Below are 21,511 nucleotides of genomic sequence, written 5' to 3' on the forward strand. Positions count from 1 at the left end.
AGAAACAATGGTGATATAGCACCTCTTATATATTCCTGGATAGAGCTGGAACCCATTCTACTAAATGAAGTATCTCAAGAATGGAAAAACCAGCACCACATGTACTCACCAGCAAATTGATATTAATGGATCAACACCTAAGTGGACATATAGGAGTGACATTTATCAGGTGTCGGGAGGGTGGGAGGGGGGAGGAGGGGAGGGGTATATACAACCACGAGTAAGATGTGCAACATTTGGGGGATGGACACACTTGAAGCTCTTACTCAAGGGGGAAGGGGGCATGGGCAATATATATAACCTTGACACTTGCACCCCCATAATACACTAAAATAAAAATAAAAACAAAACAAAACAAAAAAACTTAAGACTCAAGTGACAAGTGAACCCAGTCTCTAAGATGGAACACTGGGGGTGTATTCCTGTTTACCCTTATCTTTGGGTTCCAGTGAATTAAATGACTCTGAAAGTCGTGCTGGCCTCTGGCTGTGCCCCCGCGTCCATTATTTCTTGTTTTTTCTCAAGTTGAACAACTGATGACTTAGATTTTTTTTTTTCAACTCTGACCCAAACACAAAAATGCTCTTAGAAATAGTTCTCATCAATCCCCGGGATCTCAAGGAGCAATCAAGATCCACAGAGTGGTGGGAGAAATGTTAGGAAGTTGAAATTAGTGCCTTTCATTCTCTGAGAATGTGCAGTGACTTTGAGCTTTGTCTTGTGTCTCAGTCCTGGGACTCAGCCAGGCCTGCAGAGGTTAACTGAGGGTACCGAATAATCACCAGGAGCCAGCGATCTGCGGGGAGGTCTGCGTCCAGACCAACTGTGCCCCAAATGGTACAATCTCCCCTTCCTGCAGGGGAAATATTATTAGCTTGTTTAGACCATCAATTCTTTTAAATCACTGCTCAAAGGAAACCGAGGTCAATTTGAAACATGTAAATAGCATTTTAAACAAAGGAAACAAAGACATTGGTCCAATCTATTGACTTGAGCACAGCATGGTAGGAAACACGCTTCGTTTCAAGGGTTCTGTTGATGGCCTTTGCCATCCACTTTTGGGGAAAGATGCCTTAGAGGGAAGGAGGCTCTTTGTCCTTTTATGGCATGCAGAAAGGAAAGGAAATCTGAGACCTGGGCAAATGTCATTCTCAGTGATTGTTCTATGTTAGTCAAGGTGGTTAGAAGAAAAAATATTTTGTAGAATTTATTCCAAACTCAGCAAAGACCAGCCTGAACATGATTTTTTAAAAGTGTTGGGGCAGGTCTGAGGTATGATCTGGCGCTTCTATTCACTAGGGCAGTTAGAAATTAGCTGATTTGCAACCAGACCGGACAACAGGAAATGGATCTGTCACTCCCCAAACAAGCCCTGGTTGGCAGAGGGAGGGAGAGAGTGAGAAAAGCAAAGGGAGGGACACAGATTCACAGTCAAATGTTACTTCTAGGAGAATCCACTGATTCCTCCCTAGCACCTGGGACCTTTAGAGCATCCCTGGGTTATGTCTCTTCATGCCACTCTGTCTCACCCCTCATTCCCCTGTGGTTATCTGCTTGTCTTCCATCTCCTATTGGACTCCGAGGGCAAGAACCAAGCCTCACTCACCATGGGGCGCTGGCTGGCAGGGGCAGTCCCCAGGACAAGGCACGCTACTGTGTGGGTTTGGGTATGGGTCCAAACAAGGCTGTCCAGAACTTGGACTTCAGATCCCGCCTGGGTATCCTCAGGGAACAGTCAGCTCAAGCACATACCTGAGCCTCCAGCTGGCACTCAGTGAGGGCCATCATCTCCTCGTAGGTCATCTGGGAGAAAAGCGCAGCGTACTTGTGCAGACGGAGACTTTTTAACCAGGCCGGAACATCTGGAGTGCAAGGTGTGCAAGAGATGTGGAGAGAAATGAGAGGGAACGAGAAGAGATGACAAAAGATGTTGGAAGAGAGGAAAAGAAGGTGATGGTCAGAGGAAAAAAAGAAAAAAAGAACACATTTATGTTACTACTTATTTAATTTTAGCTGAGACGCAAAAGTCTTGGGCTGCCCTGTGACATTCCTACCGGTGGGCTCCTTTATTCTGCTGAGACCAGAAGTCACTAACTTGGGGTCTGTGGGCTTCAGGGCATACAGAAATCCCTAAAATTATATCTCAATTTGTGAATATATTAGTAGTTTTCTGGGAAGAGGGTCATCTATAGCTTCCATAAGATTATGGAAAAAGCACACACAAAAAGGTCAGGAATGACTGCTTTACCTGGACTGCCTCGTTCTCATTGTTGATTTGGAAAGAGCTGACTTACAATGTTAAAGCTACATAGGAGGCAGCTACATCTTCAAGATTTCTTTGTACATCCCATGCAGATTTCCGCATGTTGTTTCGGCCAATCCCACACTGATAGGAAAACCAGGCAACTGTTGCACCCCATGGGTGGAGTCACTGTAATTCCGAGCCTGATCTTTGCTGTGCTATAATGCCTCCCCGTGCCCCAGTGGGGAAGAGGGCGTCTCTCGGGGTTACGTCCTCTGACCATTTCTCCAAGCTATGGAATGTACCTGGATGCGTCTTTAACTTTTTCCTTGAATGTCAACCAATAATATATCAGGACTTGAAAGGGCCAAAGACTGGCTGGGCCATAGGATAATGGAAATGCCAAAGCACATCTGAAATAACCCCCAAGTCTGGGATTCTAGAGTTAAGAAAATGGTAACTATTGAAAATCCACAGGAGAATTGTTACCTTGCCAAATACAACCAAAGCAAAGCATACACCAATACTCTTTTAAATTAGAGTTTTTGAACTAATAGGATCTTTGAAAACTTTCCCAAACCATTTTTTCCCACTCTTGGCTAGTTCTAAAGATGGTAAAATTAAGTCATTAAGCCTAAATCTCAGAGCAAGTATGTGGTGAAATGGGAACTAGAATGCAGGTCTCCTGATTCCTAGCTCTTTCCTACCTTGCATCAAATTCTTGTAAAATAAGGACCAAACAGCAGCCCATTAGTGGTAGGGCTGAGTAACAGTGTGTGCAAAGTGCTTTGACATGCTAAAGCATTAGGTAAATGTTATTCATATGTTTTCTATTAAGTAGTATCCATTACTAACCATGTGGATTGCAAGATACCATCATTGACTGCAAAGTGCTTTATTCTGAGGAACCAACAAACCACATATTATACATTCAAATATAAGTAGGAACTTTCCAATTTTTCAACGTTTAGACAACTGGGACTGATGAAAGAGGCCTAGTATATTCTGAAATCAGGCCCTGCTTCCTGGGGGAACCAAACATAGGATTAGGGAATGCGGGTATGAGATGATCTCCTGAACTCAAAGATCTAGGTGGGGATGGAGCATGCCCTGTGAGGCTAGTTCTTGATTTGCAGTAAAGTGAAGGCCAATCAAGGGGAATATCTAGAGAAAATTACAACTGGACACTCAATGGCATTTTAAGAACAGACTCAGTTATCTCAGGGTAGAAATCACTTCATTCTGTGCTTTGAAGCCCGCCCTTCATTCTACTGTGACAAGCAAGAATGTCTCTGTGACCATTATTAACCACAAACCGACAAGGCTTCCCCAGGCACATAGTACTAACCCCTTACATCCTCCTCAACCCAAACTGTGGTTGGACCAAGAGTCCAGGACACGCAGGCTCAGGAGTCTGGCACTTTCTCTCCTGCGACATCGTGGAGCTATTTTACCAGACTTGATTCCCCACTTTTGTTTGCTTCTGAAGCAATGCTAAGGCTCCTGCAGAGTGAGCAGCAATGATTTTAACCACAGCTCTTTCAGGCCAACAGCATGTTACCACTCTGTCACCAGGTTTCGTGGTCACTATTTACATCTCTGAAAGTCCCAAGTAGCTGCTCAGAAAACTCAACGATAATGATTCAGAGATATCTGGTTAACCCAATGCCACACCTGGGCACGATGCATCACAAAAGAGAAGGGGGCGACCTCATAGACCAAACTCTCACTGGGTGCCCTACAGCTTAATCATGCAAAATCTGCAGATGATAAACAGAATCCCAAGCTACTGAACTGTGTTGTGAACGGGGTGTTTTATAAGCCAAGGTGACAATATGGTGTTTTAAGAATCAGGGAGCGCAGGTGCAAGTCTCAGCTCAATCAGTGCTAGTTCCTTTTCTACAAAACTATTTTGACAACTAGAATTTTTCTAGTTAGAAGAATGGAAGAGCTGGCCTCACTCATTTAGTCAAAATGTGGGTCTATTGGGAGTTGTCTTCCTGGAAAAGGCTCCTATGCAACTTCAGGGCGCGATGAGCTTGGCTTTCCGGGAGAGTTGTTTCTAGGTGCATTCCTGGGTATGTTAAGTTCCTTTGACCATATGGTTCCTTGAAGCAGGGACACACGGACGCTGTTTTTAGAGCAAGAATCTTAGTGCCTAGTTCAGTGCCATGTGCTCAAAGAGCTCTCCTTCCTGCAAGGAGAACTGAGGAACAGAGAAGAGGAAGGCCCAGTTTTTAAGAACACGGCCTACTAACCTTTCACCCCTTGGCAGGTGACGAGGCACTTTCCCTTGCCAGGGATTACAACAAAACTCCATTAAAAGGGAAGCAAATCAGAGAACCAAGATCCTTGACATTTCATTCCCCCTAAGCCAGGAATTCCAATGACTCGGATGCTGGATTCTGTAAGATGTTGGCCAGGGATGAACTTTAACTGAATGGTCAGTCCTTTCCCATGGTCCAGATGCAACAATCTTGGATGCAATGCCAAGAGCCGGCTAAGATCTTCCTTTTGCACTCTGCAGAGCTGTGGGTATGGCTGTAAGATACAGATACGCAGGGGAGAAGCAGAGTGGTTTCCTGGAGAAGCTGATATGTGACTGTAGGCACACATGCCTCTGGCTGGCACACAGCTGTTCTGCTTCATCTGTGCTGCTTCTGATGGCATGCTAATGGAGGTCTCAAACTAGAAGGTCACTCTCCTGTGCAGTGAGAGAAAGATAAAGATGCTTTTGCTATATGCTGGGCTGACTTTCTTGTTAAGTATGGAAATCCTGGTATTTGCTCATTCAATACATACTGAACGCCTACTATGGGGGCCAGGCATGGTGAAGGCATGTCCCTGCCATCAGGGAACTTTTAATCCAGAGACAATGGCTGACGCACACATGGAAATTGTAATAGCAGCAGGACAAGTACCAATCCCATTCATAGTTCTTGGGAGCACAGAACAATGAGCATTTGGGTTTGCCTTAGGGAGTGAGGGGTAGCTTCAGAACAGCAGAAACTTGGAGTCCCCTGGGAAGCCATCTCAGGGAGCAGTAACAGCACAGGAACAAAGCACAGAGCCAAGAGAGCACTCAGTGCAGGGCAAACACTTGGTGAATAGTGGACAATGGCCAGACATAAGGTGGGGCAAACAGGCACGGGGTTGGGTAGGGTGGTCGGATGTCTGAGGCCTGTAATGCTAAAACGAGGAACACAGACTTCGTCTTGTGGGTGATGAGAAACTGTTGAAATCTGGGCAGCAGAACACAATTAGACGAGTGTGCTAGAAAGATGATGAGTGTCAAGGTAAAGGCTGGACTGGAGGATGGGGAGTGGAGGCCAGGACATGAACTCAAGAAGACCCTGAAGATGGCTTGGGAGGCATGGCAGAGGGGAAGGAAAGGATGCAAACTGACAGTACTTGAAGAGCAGGGAGTGAGAGAGATACAGGAGCTGGAGAAGGCTCCTTCGATTTAGGAGAGAGCACAGGGGTGAGGCAGAAAACACAGGGGAGCAGCAGTGTGGGGGTGAGAAGGGAGAGATAATGAACTGCATGTGAGATCAGCTGAGTGTCACTGCCTTTGGGTCATACAGGGGGAAAGGTGATTGTCAAGATCTTGGCAGAGAGGTCTGACCTGGAGGACAACTTGCCTTATCAGTAGCTCATGGTGGTTATTTTAGCCACAAAAGTGGATGAGATCATTCAGGCAAGGAGCATGGAGTGAGAGGATGGGAGAGCCATCATGGAGCCCTGGGAGTGGCAGGCTTTTAGAGAGGTGTAGGGAGAGAAGGTCAAGAGGTAGGAGGTTTTGGGGAGAAAGCATCGCCATCTATGTGCAAGGCACAGTTGTCATCCTTCATGAAGCTCCTTCTAGACTTTGCGGCAGTCCACACTGGTTTGTCTTCTTGTGAATATTTTTCATAACAGTGCTACCCCCATGTTTTATCTGTTCTATGGTTACCTGCAGGTCTCTACTAATGGGATCCAGTTTTCCATTATGCTGCTTTCTATTTCCTTTCTAGAGTTTAGATAAGTCAGCCACAGAGAGGCTCTGTGTACGTACAATAGCTCACACAGAAGCTGGGCTCCTGTGAGAACCAGGGCTGCATTTCTCCAAGGCCTGCTGTGAAATATTGCAAATACTAGTTGGGTCAACAGGCCATGTGGCACCTGTCCACCAACGAGGAGACACCAGAAAGAGAAAGATGGGACCAACATTGCTGAAGGGCCCAACACAGGAAGCAACGTGAAGGGCAGGGAGTAAGGTAGCCCTGGAAGAGAGAAACATGAACAGCCTCAGTCCCACAAAAGGTTCCTGTGGGGGGACCCTGGTACCTGCAGATGGAAGATCAGCTCCAACTGCCAGAGTGCCAGGCTCATCTCAAAAGCTCCCTCCCTCTACGATATGACCGTGTCCTTGGTCTCCGAGGGAGAGGAGAGGAAAGCCAATAGAGGCATAAGGAGGTACCTACTCTTCATGGCTGAAGTGAGAGGGAGAACATTCCTTTAAAAGATGAAGAGAAGTCTAGCAACACCATCAAGATTACTAAAGTCCATCTTTAGTTCCAGCCAGAGTGGAATAAGCAGCTCAGTTCTGTTCCAGCCTCTGAGCAAAAGAAAGGAGGAGACTTGCTCTTTGGTCCTGCTGGTGCTGGGTCCTCCTTGACCCTGGGAATGGTCCCTGGGGGCCTCCAGGAGGGGCTCTGTGCTCTTGGGGGGCATATGTGGGTCTTGGAAGGCAAGAGAGGCCTAGCTTGGAGAATACCCACTGCCAAGTGTAAGATGCAAACAGAGGGCGTGAACGCCTCCCTGCAGTCCCCATTAGCTGTGGCACTCATGAGGGCTCTCCAGAAGCCGTCTCCTTTGTGTGCTTAAACAGTGCTGGGTTCCAGATCCAAAGCTGCCCTCTGTGTGCAGCATGGTCATTACGGCACTGCGGCTGAAGATACAGGCTTGGTAAGGAATGATGGAGGTTAAAGGTCTCATGACCTTGATAATTTGGGGAATCCTGCTTTTCTGCTTTTCAAAGACATCGGGGCTCTCAGCCTGAGAAGAGTTAGCACAACTCCCAGCCTATGGGGACCCACCCATTCAGGTCACGTTTGGAAATACAAAAACAATAAAGCAAATTTATTAAATCCTGGCCTTTAAGTTAAATGAATTCAAGCAAGCTGCTAAAAAGTCAACATTCAGAAAATAATGACTAGTTCCAATGACAGCCAAGCTGGAAGGCGTCCCAGCCACTCGAGGAGCTGTGTCACTCTCGCTCCATCCCTTGGACCTTTAGACCCTCGGAAATGCTGTCTTCACAACCTTTCCTACAAGGGTTTCTGACAGGTTCCTCTTTCTTAAGAAAGATCTCACCTCTCAATAATTTTTCTAATCTCATTCTGAGAGAGGCAGAGGTTCAAAGGTCTACGTTTCAAAAACAACTCAAAACCCCCAAACCGGCTATTTCAGAGTAGAAAATTTATTTCCTTTGCTCTAGACAGAAAAAATTCACCTAAGTTCCACTTAAGAAAGACTCCTTAGAAAAGGCAAAATGAGCACATTTTCACAGTCAATGGCCCCTCTGCTTTTAATTGCTCTGTTTTTAACCAAGGTTAGTGGAACCAATGGTTTCTTTTTGACCTTCATCAAGTCTATATACATGTATGACACCAGTTTCAATGATCTCTGTATTTTTGTATTAATACTAACATAACACCACACATCACAAGTATACCTGGTCAATGTTGATTCGTAAAGGTGAGGCTGAAGCTCAGATCAAGAGAATCAGACGGCCCATCTCTACCTCTGTCACACGGGCCACTCCAACAAGAGACTCACAGAGCTCCTCACTTCCTAGGAGCCCAAACCTATGGGCTTTTTACCCAGATATCTGGAATGGGGTCCCCTAAATGAACTTCGCTGCAGGTAAATATAGTGCTGAAACCGCGCAGGTGAGAAGAGGAGCCAGGGCCGTTGGGGAAGGTGGGCCAGGGAAGAGCCTGGTGCACTGCAGGGACCCCCGAGGGGCTTACACACCTCCACTGGAATGTTCTACAGGTTCCCACACTCAGCAGGCCCCACACTGTCCATCCAATCTACTTCTCCTCCTATGTACCCTTTGCTACAGATGACACCCTGGTTATCCAGATGTCCAGGCAGAGCCCTGGGCATCGCCCTAAATTCCTCTGCTCCTTCACTACCTACGTTCAGTTAGTTACCAAGACTCTCAGTTCCAGCCCTTGAAGATCCCGTGAGCACTCCTCTGTCTCCAGGCTCCATTCTCATTGCCTCTGGCCTCAGTGCCACTTCTTCATTTACTGAAATATCCTCTATCCCTCCCCTGTCCCCTCCTCACTTTGCTGTATCTTGCACACTACTCTGGGGTCCTATTTCTAATATGTAAACCTAAGCAGGCCATTCTGCTGCGGAAATTCCTTCAACAGCTTCAGGATAACAGACAAAATCCCTTGCAAGGCCGAGGATCTGCCTTTTCCCTCTCCAGACCCCTCCCCAGGTGCCCGTAACATCGAGTCATGGGATCTACTTGGTCAGGCTCTCTCATCACCATGGCTTCATGCATGCTCTTCCCTCTGCACGCAGTGCCTCTCTGCACCTTGTATTCGGCTGACCTGTAGTCACGCTGAGTCTCAGCTCCAGGTCTCTCCTTTTCTACCGACTTTCCTTGACTCCCCTCCACTGTGAATTAGGGCCCTTCTTGGTGCCTGCCCCGACCCAGGGCAAGTCTTTAAGACAACGTATGTTCACAGCAGTGCACCGGCATCAGCTACTTGGTTTGCTGCTCATGTGACAGTGAGTCCTGTCTTTATCTTCCCAGAAGCTAGTTAGTCCAAAGCCTCTCTCAACAGGTGCTCAAAAAAGTTGCTGATTTGAATTAGGACAAAAGTGACCTGTGAATCAGTCATTCTTCCCTTGTCTTTGCTCCCATATAACACAGCCACATTCATCAATAGCCCTGTCATTGCGTTAAGTCTTTAGGTATTGGGGTTTATACATCATCTTTGAGGACATGATGCTAATACAAGTAGCGAATGTAGTTTTTCTACCAACTGACTTCTTGTCTATATTTTCTTTTCTTCCTAGGAAATTATGGGAATGTGTTTTTTATTTATTTATTTTATTTTTTTATTTCTCACTCTCTCGGCTACCCGAAGGCTTTGTATGAGAGAAAAGGTAAGAGCACATTCTACTCTTGAGCTGCCCAGGGAAAGGACGACATTATAACTGAGCACCAACTCATACGGAATCGAGAATCTGCCCTCTGGGCTGAGTCACAGGGAAGTTTCTGAAAAGAACAAGGACAACTGAATGCAGAAACCACAACCAGTATATTTAGTCCAAACGTGTATGGCCAGTAGCCTCCACAGGGAATGGGAAAGGAATACACTTCATATTCCGGTTCAGCTTCCTACATCTCCTACTTGAAGATCTCCTACATCTTTAAGTTCAGTAGCCAGTTCCATTTTTTCTGTAGCATGAGATATCAGCCTGAGACCCCTATGCCAAGGCACATTCAATCTGTGCTTCAGAGAGCCAGCCTCAGCCAGTAGGCTGGATGTTTACTACAAAGGGAAGAGTGAAGCCAGCCGGGCAGATGAGGCGAGTCTTTGTTGGTCTACGTGGGAGAGAACTTAGTGATGATCCTGGCAAAGAGTGTTGACACCAAGACAAAAACAGGGTTAGATCGATGCTTGTGAAAAACAAAAAGAGCAAGAATACTGGGCCCTAAGGTTTATTCCACACTCTTGACCCAAGAGGTATGTTCCTAAGGGCTGATCTATAGCCAGACTTAGCTAGTCTAGCTTGAGGAAAAGGAAGGAAGGGATGAACAATGCAGTGTTTCTGCAAGGTATGCACAGCTGTTGTCCAGAAAGATGAATTCACGCTGAATCAAGTTCAATTATAGTGACTTTTTATTCTTTTCTCAAGGGGCAGGGTGAGGGTGACACCTTCCCTGTAGATTTGAGAACTCTTCCATATTCTGCTATGGGTTCCTGGTTGTTCTTGTACACTGGGTGGGTGATTAAAAGTTAGAAAAACAGCAGTAAGATGATGGCACTCCAAGGGAGACCAACAAGTAGTTTAAAACAGCTGACGCTCCTGCCAAAGGCCTGGGTCAACAGAACACGGATTCAAGAGAAGAGCTGGCTCTTTCTAGAAGCACTTCATTTGATTTTATATTTCTTTTCTCAAAAAGTGTGAATTAGTTTGAAAATTTAAACTAGCATCTGCTCTTAGATGTGGAGATCCAATGACACACCCTTGGGTTCCGCCAGGGCTGCTTCTTGTGTGCACTCCCAGGAGGCCACGTGGGACAGTCTTTGACAGCAGGGCAGTCCTGGCCATGGCATCTTGCAGCAGGGCTAGGGGAGGGACATTCATGTTTAACAAATAGCGGCCTGTGACACTTTAGAATGCTAGTGTTTTGGGGTGTGGACATCTTTTCTGTCTGTGCTGTCAGCTGAACTGCAAATATACTTTTCCCACAAATAGAAACATTCATCATCTATAATGTTCCTTCCTTCAAATAGTTTTTGCCATTCAATTTGTTAATGACTTTATACTTTGAATCCCAATACAATTCTTGGGAGAAGAACAATTCAGTAGGCCAACAGAAGGTGGAAATACATAGAAGAAGGTCCTTTTGTTGCATCCAGCCACCAAAAAACCTGCTTTCTGACCACATCCCTTGGGCCTGGAAAGAGAATCTCGGACATGAGATCTTGTCTGTGTCATTTTCTGATTGAACAAGCTCTGAGGAGACAATTCTCACTGATTCTAAAGAAAGGAAACGAATAAGCTTGGAAATGGGATGTCTCTTCACCCAGGCGTCCTCAAACTAAGGCCTGTGGGCCATAAGCGGCCTGCTGAGGACATTTATCCAGTCCGCTGGGTGTTTTTGCCGCCGCTGCCTGTCCTGCTTAGCAGCCGACTCATCCCGGGCCCACAGTGCGCATGTGTGGAATGTGCGCTGCACTCTCCAACGGCCCTCCAACGGTCTGAGGGACAGTGAACTGGCCCCCTGTTTAAAAAGTTTGAGGACCCCTGCCTTAACTTTTGTAATATTTTGGTTTTAACCTAAAACAAGGATAAGATATTTATTCCATTTTTCTCTCATTCATTTCTCTTTTAAAACCTGTTATGTTTATTTCTCACCTCAAAATGGCAACATGCAATGAACACACCTTTACCTACTTTGGGAAAATGTCTAAAGTGTGCATAAAGACCTCAAAAAAAAAAAAAAAGAGAAAAGAAAATAAATGAAAGGATGAAAGAAGAAAACAAACATCCTAAAACCAGACAGCGGAATCGGAATTCTCTGGAGAGATGCATTTGCTGAAGAATGGCTTTTGTACAGGATGCTCCTTGCCTTTCAGCGTGAAGGCCAACGGCTCCTCCCCACAGAAGTCACCAAACAGAACTGCAACGCGTGCTTTCTTGAAAGCATGCCGTCCACACACTGAACGTCACCTGGAAAGCAACGGCTGTCACAGCCTCCCTTGGTCCCTCAGGTATTTTGATGCCCAGTGACGGACGCCACCCCAGGCCTGCCTAGAGCAGGGCTGAGCCTCACCTGACTCCATCACCTGGGCTCAGCTGCCTGAACATATAACCATGTGGCATACACTCAGAAATGGGTTTGCTATGTCCCCAAAACTGTGATACAGTCCCCAAAACTGTGAAAGAAAAAGAGGACATATATCCCTGTCATGCCAAAATGGCCCACTGTTTCTGCTGCCTGTTAAATACCTTTAAAGACCCATTTGCATCACCAGAGGAAAACATCAAGACACAACCCACTCACCCTGGGCACCACGGCAGGATGGAGAGGTGGGGGGGATGGAGTGGGGACAGGCCAAGCAACTGAGAGGAAGGTTCACGGAATGTACCAGGGAAGTGGCTTCATGTCAGCCTCATTCCTGGAGTTGGCAAGCTCCATTCCAAGTGGCACCTGGGCAGTTGTGGGCAGCTTTCTGTGCCAGGCCTCCGTGAAGGGAGGGGACTTGGCACAGAGCCTCCTATGTCAACACTGATCGTTTACAAGGGAAACATCAGGAACAGCAGGACCTCAGGACTATCAGTGCCAGCAAAGAGGGTATATCTCAGAGCCTCCCCTCAGCACGGTAGTCCCTGAAGCATGACTGGTTCTTGTTTCAGCGTCTAAAATTGTTATTAGTGTGTCTCTGATGAGCATCTTTGCCTAAGGGCTTCCCAGCCCTTGAACAACTGAAGTCTAAAAATACAGAGTGCTCGTATCCTCTCTGTACCTATCGTGGGTAATTTGGAAATCTCTATCTCCTGATGAGTCTCTTTAGAAGAGGGTAGATTCGCAGGGTAATGTAGGAACGTTTATTTATGCTGCATAAAAGGCCTTTATCGCCTGTATGCAAATCTGTTATCAGGATTAAAACACTGTCAGAGATTCTCAGTGGTATTTTCACGTCCCTTAAATAGATGCAGAGAAAAGGGTTTAAAGGTTTCTTTGGATATCAAAGAAAAAAGAAGAGGGAAAGGAAGCACTACTGCAGTTCTGCATTAAGAGAGATGAAAAAAGAGACAGAGAGAGAGAGAAAAAAAAAACAAAAACCCACACCAGATCCAGTGGTTTGTTTTTCTGAATTACAGACAGGTCCCTGGCCACAGCAACGAGGTAGAAGGCTGGAGCAGCTCAGTGTCCTCACAAACAGAAGATCCTATCACCCTGAGCGGTGATTCATTTAGCTGTCTGCAGAATCAGTGCACTGGGGAAAAGAGGGTGTTGACCTCTCTTGCTCTGGTTCCTGCTTCCCAGGTTTTGGCAAGAAGCGCTGGAAGAGGATCTGAGCCCTTTCTGCCTTGGTCGACCCTGGAGTTCTGCACGGGACAGATCAAAGGCATAAGCCTGGGAGGGGTGGCGCGCTCTCTCTTGCTGACTACCTCTCTTTTTACCCTTCGGGACTCCCATACAGGGAGGGGCGCTGTCCCCAGTGGTTTCTCGTTTAGTCACTCACCTTTCATACCACTACCTTCTTCTTGGAATGTGTTACGAGCAGTGGTCTGATCTTCTAAGTGTTCACTGCCACCACTTCCTGAAGAGGCTACACTGCTTTGTGGAGACAGGGGGGCATGATCGGATGGGAGGCACTGAGGTCCTCTAGCTCGTAAGTCCTCATGAGACATCCATCCATGTCCTAGAGGCTGGCTTGGCACATTCATGGGTGGGGTAAGGGACACAGATCGTTTCAAAGGGCTGTGGTGTGCCTGGCCTGAGAGAACTGGAAAAAAAAAATAAAATGAAATAGGTTATTCCCCCCCCTTTAGCCTGGGACGCAGAAGAACCCACAATACCTGTTAGCCCTGAGAGAGACTGCTAGCTGTCTTACAACTCCATCCGTGGTCACAGCAGGTTGAATAAAGGCCTGGCATGGTCTTGCCTTTGGGTGGCTGAAAAGGTTGCTGTCTGTACCTCTCAGTGGGTTGGGTTTCTCCAAGGAGACCAAACCTTTAGGGCCCACACATATGGCCTTGGCCTTTGTGGGTCTGGATCTGGTTTTAGTTACAACTCTAGAAATCAGGATGCGTAGCAGTGGGCCCATAAATCAGGCGAGGCTCAAGAGCCCGGCAAAGTGGCCATCTGCCAAAAGTGAAAAGAACACGTGCTGGACAATTTGTTTTTTTTTTTTTTTTAAACACACATTCTGACATTACCCATGTTGTTAGGGAGGACCTCTTGAAAGGCGGGCAGGCTGGTCCCCATCTGGGGTCTCTGAGGACTGAAGCAGAAGGTGGTAGACTAGGAATCAGGGGACTGTCACCTCTGAAGGGTGGTGCAGCCTCAGCGAGGGGCCCCGGAACTAACACGACCTCAGGGTGGGGGACACGGCAGCTGTGAATGAAAGGGCCGATTCTTCCAGGGCTCGGGGGTGTGCTCTTTCCCTTGGCCTCACAGGTTAATGCCAAACTTTATATGACAGACACTTCCAGGTAACAAGGGTTTCATTCAGAAGCCAGTGGGGCGCTCTCAGTGAGCCGGGAATGGCTTTTACCAGCATGTTCAGCCCTTCCGCACAGTGGGCCACATCTGGGGAGCCCCCATTTTTAATTTCTTTTCCAGAAAACTAGGAAAAAGCAACAGGACTCATGTAACTAGCCAAATTAAATTGAAGTCATTCAAGGGAGGGATTTAACCAAAATCAACGCCGAGGGAGCCGGCGTCGCCCTGGGCTGGTTTCTCTGGGTGTGTAAAGCGACAACTCTACAAAATAAGTCTATTCATAACATTCTCTCAGCACCAGCCCCTGACAGGTCCAGTTTATTTTGACTGCTGCTGGACTAACATGGAATCGAGCCACATGCATTTTTAAACATTTTTCAGGGAAGCCATTAAATTCCGTCTCGGGCTCCATCCCCTCCGATGAGGCGTTTGCTCTCCCAAGTCTGGGCTAGCACGTCTTTGTGGGCGTTAACCTTGCTGTGCTTTTCGGTGAGCAGACCAGACATCCCAACGGTGACAGGTCCTGCTTTTTGTTAAACTGCATTTCTGATGGGGCGGCACCCACATAAAGACCTGAGCAGATTACTGTGCCCCCCACTTAAAAAGATAAAGGCCAGAGTCAGAAGGCTGGGTGTTTCCAAAAAGTGTGTTTGGGCAGCAAGGGGTGGGTAGGCTGCTGACAGGCAGCTGGTGGTCACCAAGCCTGAGAGCCCCGGAGCTCATGCCTCTGTGGTCAGTGCATCCATCTGGCCTCATGTGGCCAGCGGGGCAGCCTGTGGGTGACGTGGGGATGCTTGGAAGGGCTAGAAACTTCTTTATTAACAAAAAGGGAGGACAAAAGGGGGCTGCTGATTTTATTATTTATAACCCAAGAAATGTCTTAATTTGGGCAGATTCTATTAAAGGTAAGGAACTAGAACTTAACTTAAAAATATGCAAAGGGGATGCTGTTTTAAAAATGTTGACCCTAAGAGGCTGAAACAGCTTGCATTTCCACTAAATAGATGAGCGAAGAAACTATTTTAAAAGGCTCCCTGGAAAATGCATTGCTACCTGGTTGGATCAGAATTAGCAAGAGAAAAAAAAAGCAGAGAAAGAAAAAAAAAATAATAAAAAGGAAGCAGCAGCAAAAATGAAGAGAGAAGCCAATAGGAAGAAAAGCCAGACATCCAGAAAATCCATTTCATGCCTGTCTAAGTATTTATATAAAATTGGGCAGACTTGTTTAGGGCTGCCCTGAGTGCTAGGACATTCCAGCTTAGACATCTTTGCTTTCTGGTACCTCTGTTGCCATTTCAGAATATCTCGTGGATGCTTTGACTGGTGCCTGCCAGGTGTGCCCCAAGTGGAAATGGGGGTTCTTCCACACAACCAGGATTAGAATGAATCTGAAACCATAGGTCTTGCCAGAGAGGGACACACAGCTCAGAGCTGGTGGAGCCCTCAGCACATAGGCTGGTTAGAGGCCATAACTAAATAAGTAATTGGCAACCATGGGTGGTTACTGCCAGGACAACCCCCATCTTGGTAGGATGCTGAGAACAATAGAAGACGTATGTCTGCAGTTGAATTCCATCAATGGATGGAGCCAATTTGCTTTTTTTCACTTAAATTAAAAAAAAAAAATCCATGCTACCGAAGGGCATCCTGGGGGAAGCTGTCAGTTATCTGAGGATTCCACCGGCTATCGAGATTGGAATTAAATGTTTATCTAACTTAACAGGCTTATAGGGATTTGTACATGAAAACCTACACCCATTTCTTCACATTTTTCTGAGCTTAACTGAAGTCCCAGGGGATATGGCATGAACTTGGCATCTGCCTCTATCTAAGAAAAAATCAATTATATGTGAGGTGCTAGGGCCTTTTCCCAGTGACTTTCCACTAAAGGCCTCATCCCCTATCATAATGGAAGATACTTGATTACCTCAGCTGCCACCAAACTCAGGAATGTCTCCCTAGGAACCAACCTGCCATGGAAACCAAGCACAGTGATGATGCTAAGCTTCTGATTTGCATTGAGGGCCATGGGTTTAGTGCCAGCCTGAATGCCACACTAAACCAAGAGGTGTACAGGGCAAACGCCTTATTTCTTCAAAAAGAACTGAGGCCTATAGGCGCTACAGGCTTGTCTTTCTGTGGGAAGGAGACTGAAGCAGGTGACAGGTGACCTGCCAACAGTGCCACTTTAGGCTGAAGACAGACCTACAGGTTTAGGCAATGGTAGAGTACTTTGGCATAAAGTGGCAGAGGAAATATTAAATGTCACAGGCAGAAAGAGTCTGCAAGAAAATAGGGCACACAGTGTGGAATTAACGAGGTGGCCTGTATCAGAGTGTCAGTGGTTGCCCCATCACTGCCCCCCTCCCCCCTTTTAACTAGAAGAACTTGTCTGAAATGATGACAAACAGAGGGAGATATGAACATTCAGGCAAAAGCAAAATTTCCTTTCCTATGAGTAGGGAGAGGAGGGCGGTAAAAACAGATTTCTAAGAAGCTTTCTGCATTGTGTGAGCTGCCCCAGAAAGCTTCTAGCCAGGGGCTTTTGGATGTTCTTGCCTGTTGGCTTCATGCAGTAGATGACGGCTAACGGTGCATTCAGACCTCAGCCGCCCAACAGTAATATTCCAAAGCTGCAGAATTAAGTCCATCTTCTAAAAATCTCAACCTAGATTAGAAATTGGCAAGTTCCAGCAGAACAGAGGTCCTCTATTTATGCTGCATTCGTGACTTTTATAATAGTGTGGGTAGAGAGAGAGCATATTTCAACATGGATTCATTATATTGAAAATCATACTAAAAATTACCCAGGGGAGCAAAAGTGTGCCTTTTTTTGTTCTTGAAACACTGAAACTAAAACTTATATTTTGTGTAGTATAGATTTAATAGTACTTACATTAAAAAAAAAATCTCTATAAGAAATCTTAGGTCTGTATGCATATATACATTGTTAGGACACTGTCATTTTTGGAACATTTATAAATTCAAGTGAACCAAAAGTACATAATAACTATAGAGTAAGTCTAGTAGAAATACAGAAATAGCAGCTAAACATCATCTTGCTACAGCAGTCGGGCAGTGTGATGGGAGTGTGGAGGGTCTTTAATCTGGTGACAAACTCGGTCATACCATGAGGACCAGCCAAATTCTCCGACCTCATCTGACCTTATAATTTCTTTTTCAACTCCCAGCATCTTTAATGAGACCCCCCCCCTCTACACTTTTTCAGGGGAAAATACGATACCTAGATCTGGATTCTGTTCTTTTAAGTATTTTCTTTAAAGCCTGGAATTCAGATTTCTTTCCCATGTCCTTTGTCCAACCTTGACTTCATCTTGATTTTTATTTATTGAAATAAGATTCAGGAAAAGACTTTTCAGAATATTTAGTACTCTTTAAGAAAAAGTAAGTATAATTACCTTTTTTTTTGTCTTCTAATATGAGAAATAACAGGGTTCATAGATAGAGAAAGGCTTGGGATATGGGCAACTATCTCCTTGGTTCACTGTTAGGTTAAATACGATACCTCATTGTCAGGGAGAGAAGTGATCCAAATAAGCAAATTGTCCAAATAACTGAAGCTTGAATCTCACCCAAAAACTTTATCCTAACAAACGTTAATGGAGATTTTTCACAGATATATTGACTTCTCTGCTGTCCTTAAATTTACACAGAGAATGCAATTTATGCTTTAAAAATCATTGTTATGAGCACAGATTCCTAACATTTTTGAGCTGAAAGCCTCCTGAAAGACAATTCAGTAATTCCTAAACTGAGAGCTGTGGACCCCTGGATGGTGGAAAGATCTAAAAGGTCTATGTACACCAAGCCTTGGTAGTGGATGAAATGCTGTGTTGCAAGTGACTTTTACATATATGTAGAGGGCACTACAATTAATACAATATAAATTAACTTAAATTAATAGAAATTAGGAAGATCCATGCTGAGTGCATAGGTCTTTTACCCTTTTTTGATTAGTGGATTTGAAATACAATTGTTGCTTTAATAAGGACGCCGATTTTTTAATATCAGTTATTAGCTTACATAGTTCATACGTACGAATGGTCTAGTACACACTCATTTGACAGAGATACTTGTTGCTCTATGCTGTCTCTGTGGAGTGAGGCTTCCCTGGGCAGTTTAGGTAGCCTTGGGAACTCATGTGCTGTATACTTTTCATAGTTGTACTATATCTCCTCAAGTTCAAGTCAACTATTCCATCTCTTTGTTACCACTATGTGTTTCCACTTATTTCCAGCCTTAGAGTCTAGAATCTAGACTGGTGAAGGTGTCAGAAATTTGACTTCTAAAGGCATTAATATTCTCACATTCCCAAGATCATCCTCTTTCACCAAATGAAATATCCTGTTGTCCTCAACTCAAAGTTAAGTTCTGTGCCCTCATCACGCCCTATGAGTCCAGCCACAGAGAGATGATTTGCAACTTTAATCTTTTTTCTTCCTAAGCTAGTTTCATTTTAATTCAAGAAGCTGCCTTTATTACAGAAAAGCATATGCTTTGTTAAATTTTCAAATTTCTAGATGCTTACATGATAGAATTCAATCCAATAACTAGCACAACTAAACCTTATAAAAATAAGTCATTCTAATTTAGGAATTTTAAAAGGTAGAATGAGGAGACCAAGTATTTGCACCTTATTTTAAAATATTAACCTCGAACTGTTGTCCTGAGTTAAAAGGTCCTGGCCAATTATTCCCTATGACTCAGGTGATAGATGCTGTGTGTCCACATACTTAGAATAAGGCTGGGCAGAATTCTGCTTGCAGGTTGCTAATGGTGTACTTTCGCAGTATTTTCTAGACTCATTTCCAAAGGAAACTCAGAAGTTATCGGTGGAACGTTTCCTGAAAACACCATTTTGAGGGTTTACAACATATAATTCTTTAGTTTTGCTGCAGGAGATGGTTTGATAACTTGTCAAGTTTAAAGAGGAGAGAGCTCGGCCCACTGCCAGCTATAAAAAGGCTATTGTTTCTGAGGAACTGGGAGGTGGGGTGGGGGTGTTTCTGTCCATTTCTTTAGGTTTAGTCCTGCTTAGCAGGCATTTTCAGGTTCCATCCTACAAATTGAGAACACTGGTTTCAGAGCATCTAAGAACTACTACTAAAGGCTTTCAATTTCCAAATAATGGAGTTCTGCTAACAACACCACTTGTGTGAATAATTCCAGACATTTGCCTTTGAAAAAAAGAAAAGCCAACATTTTAAGCAAGGTTCAGTGGTGAAATGACATTAGACCCTGGATTCCTCTTCTTTAGTTGGTTTTCTGGTGCCACAACCAGTTATCTGAGGCCCTGTGGTGGGAATCTTTGGGGAAGAAAAGATTAATAGTACTGCAAGAATACATTTTGAAAAACACAATACCAGAGTATTTGATCAGTGACATCATGCAAAAAAATAACACCAGTCACACTTATGGCTACAAACAGATTTGAGTAAGTAGGCTGGAGGGGAGAGGAGTATTAATTACTAAGGTTAAAATGAACATGCTCTGCCATCTCTGCTTTGGGAAATAGTTTAAAAGCCAATCTGGAAGGTTAAAAGCCTCAACTCTGCATGCTTGCTCTCTGCTCCTTGTCTCAAGGGTTGGAAAACCAGTGCTCAGAACATCTGGACACCAGAAGACGAGTCCCCTAAACAAGCTTCAAACTCTACCTCATTCCAGAGGGAGAAGAGAGAACAGGCTACCAAGCAAAGATGTGGTTGGTGGATGGGTGTTCCCAACCAGCCCAAGGAGGAAGCCGCGCACTTTCTGTGAAGAGAAAGTGTACCCTTGCCTATGCAAGACAAAACAAACGAAACTAAATGGAGACTCTAGAAGAAGAGAAAGCTGGAAAGAACATCATGATAAGGTTGACAATTGCACATGGCTAAATTTCTCTTTCCCCCATTAAATCTCATTTTCATACAGTATTGAAATGAAAACATTCTGATGCAGGGAAAAGCACCTGGAGAAGCTTTCCCAATATAGTCCTTGTCACTGGTGTCAGCTCTTGTTACTCCGCAGACGGCTCAGCCTTTGGGCAGAGCAAAGATGTATGTTTCTAGCTTCACATTATCACTTAAACATTTGAGTTTTTAAGAAATAAATTAGAATGCTTCCAGCAGACTTTCATTACTGCATTAATCTTTGGTACATTTCATTTGTCCTCTTTTGTCAGTTTCTATAATGGCAAAACTGGGTGTCATCCAGTAGAAAATCTATTTTAGATAACTGCTGTTTGACTTTACATTGTCATTATTTATGAAATAAGTTAGACAAGAAGCCAATACGTATATACCTTTTTATAGAAACCCACAATTTTAATTTCAAATCAAGCACTCCTAAAAGAAATTGTCCCAATCCTATCATTCCATTCTATCAAAACCAATGACATTAACCATGGAAGTAATTTGACACCATTGAAGCAGATGTTTTAGGCCAATTCACGAAACTGTGATATCAACCAGCTATTTCTAAATCTCCTGCATATTGGGTGAACTTCTACTTTCCTGTATTGTTTCTTTTCATATCTACAGTTATACCTATATGTACTTAACCCTTAGGTTTGTCCTTGAATTTCTATCCATATAGAGAGTGAAGAGATGTCCAGAAATGAGTTTAGACAGAAATGTAGAATATGATTCATTTTGTTTATGACACTAAGAAAATAATGGAGTTAAGCAAGTGGCCAGCAGTGGTTTTAAGCAGATACTTCCTTTTTAGCTTTCTGGTGTACCTGCGAAAATGGCTCCAGGCACTGTGTGTAGGGGAGAGAGATGGTAGGGAAACTCAGAAAACTAGATATTTGATGACAAACCCTCCCTCCTGCCCTTTTCTCAAAAGATAATTCTCGAATTGTCAATGCTGTTCCACCAGCCTGCATGCCTATCCAGGAAGTGCTTCCGCGTTTCTGCAATGCCACGTCCGTCCGTGCTTAACAGCTCGCGGGCTGCTGCTGAGCGTGGGAAACGGGGAGGCAATCCAAGTTTGGAACTGCAAATAGCCAGGATTTCATGATTGAGCAACCAAGACCCTCTCAGAGCATCAGTCCGAGGCCATGGCCAGAGTTGTTGAACAAATCATCAGGGTATCCTCTTACACCTTGTCACCACCAGCCACACTTGTCAAGAGGAGAAGTGAGTCAATCGCTTGAAAGGAGCTAACAAAGGATATTTTAAACCTTGCCTACTAACTCCTGCCTTGAGCTGAACCACAGGCAAGGTCTTTACTGCCACTGGGGCTTAGAGACTCCCAGATAACAGGGAACAGTGGCTCTCACTGATTAGGCAAGA

General features: G+C 44.8%; 1 protein-coding gene across 3 annotated transcripts in view; it reads right to left on the minus strand.

Moving 5' to 3' along the window:
- The window catches only part of SAMD4A (sterile alpha motif domain containing 4A), a 206,984-nt gene that overhangs the window by 37,032 nt on the left and 148,441 nt on the right, over nt 1-21,511 (minus strand). For 2 of the 3 annotated variants that reach the window (XM_012757906.2, XM_020285836.2), the window contains 2 exons: nt 13,234-13,497; nt 1,753-1,862 (listed from right to left, as the gene is read on the minus strand). In XM_012757906.2, the coding sequence (XP_012613360.2) occupies nt 1,753-1,862; nt 13,234-13,497 (374 nt within the window). The remainder of the gene's footprint in view (nt 1-1,752; nt 1,863-13,233; nt 13,498-21,511) is intronic. The other variant, XM_012757907.2, reaches the window with a different exon arrangement.

Source organism: Microcebus murinus, chromosome 6 (assembly GCF_040939455.1).
Source record: "Microcebus murinus isolate Inina chromosome 6, M.murinus_Inina_mat1.0, whole genome shotgun sequence".
NCBI lineage: Eukaryota > Metazoa > Chordata > Mammalia > Primates > Cheirogaleidae > Microcebus > Microcebus murinus.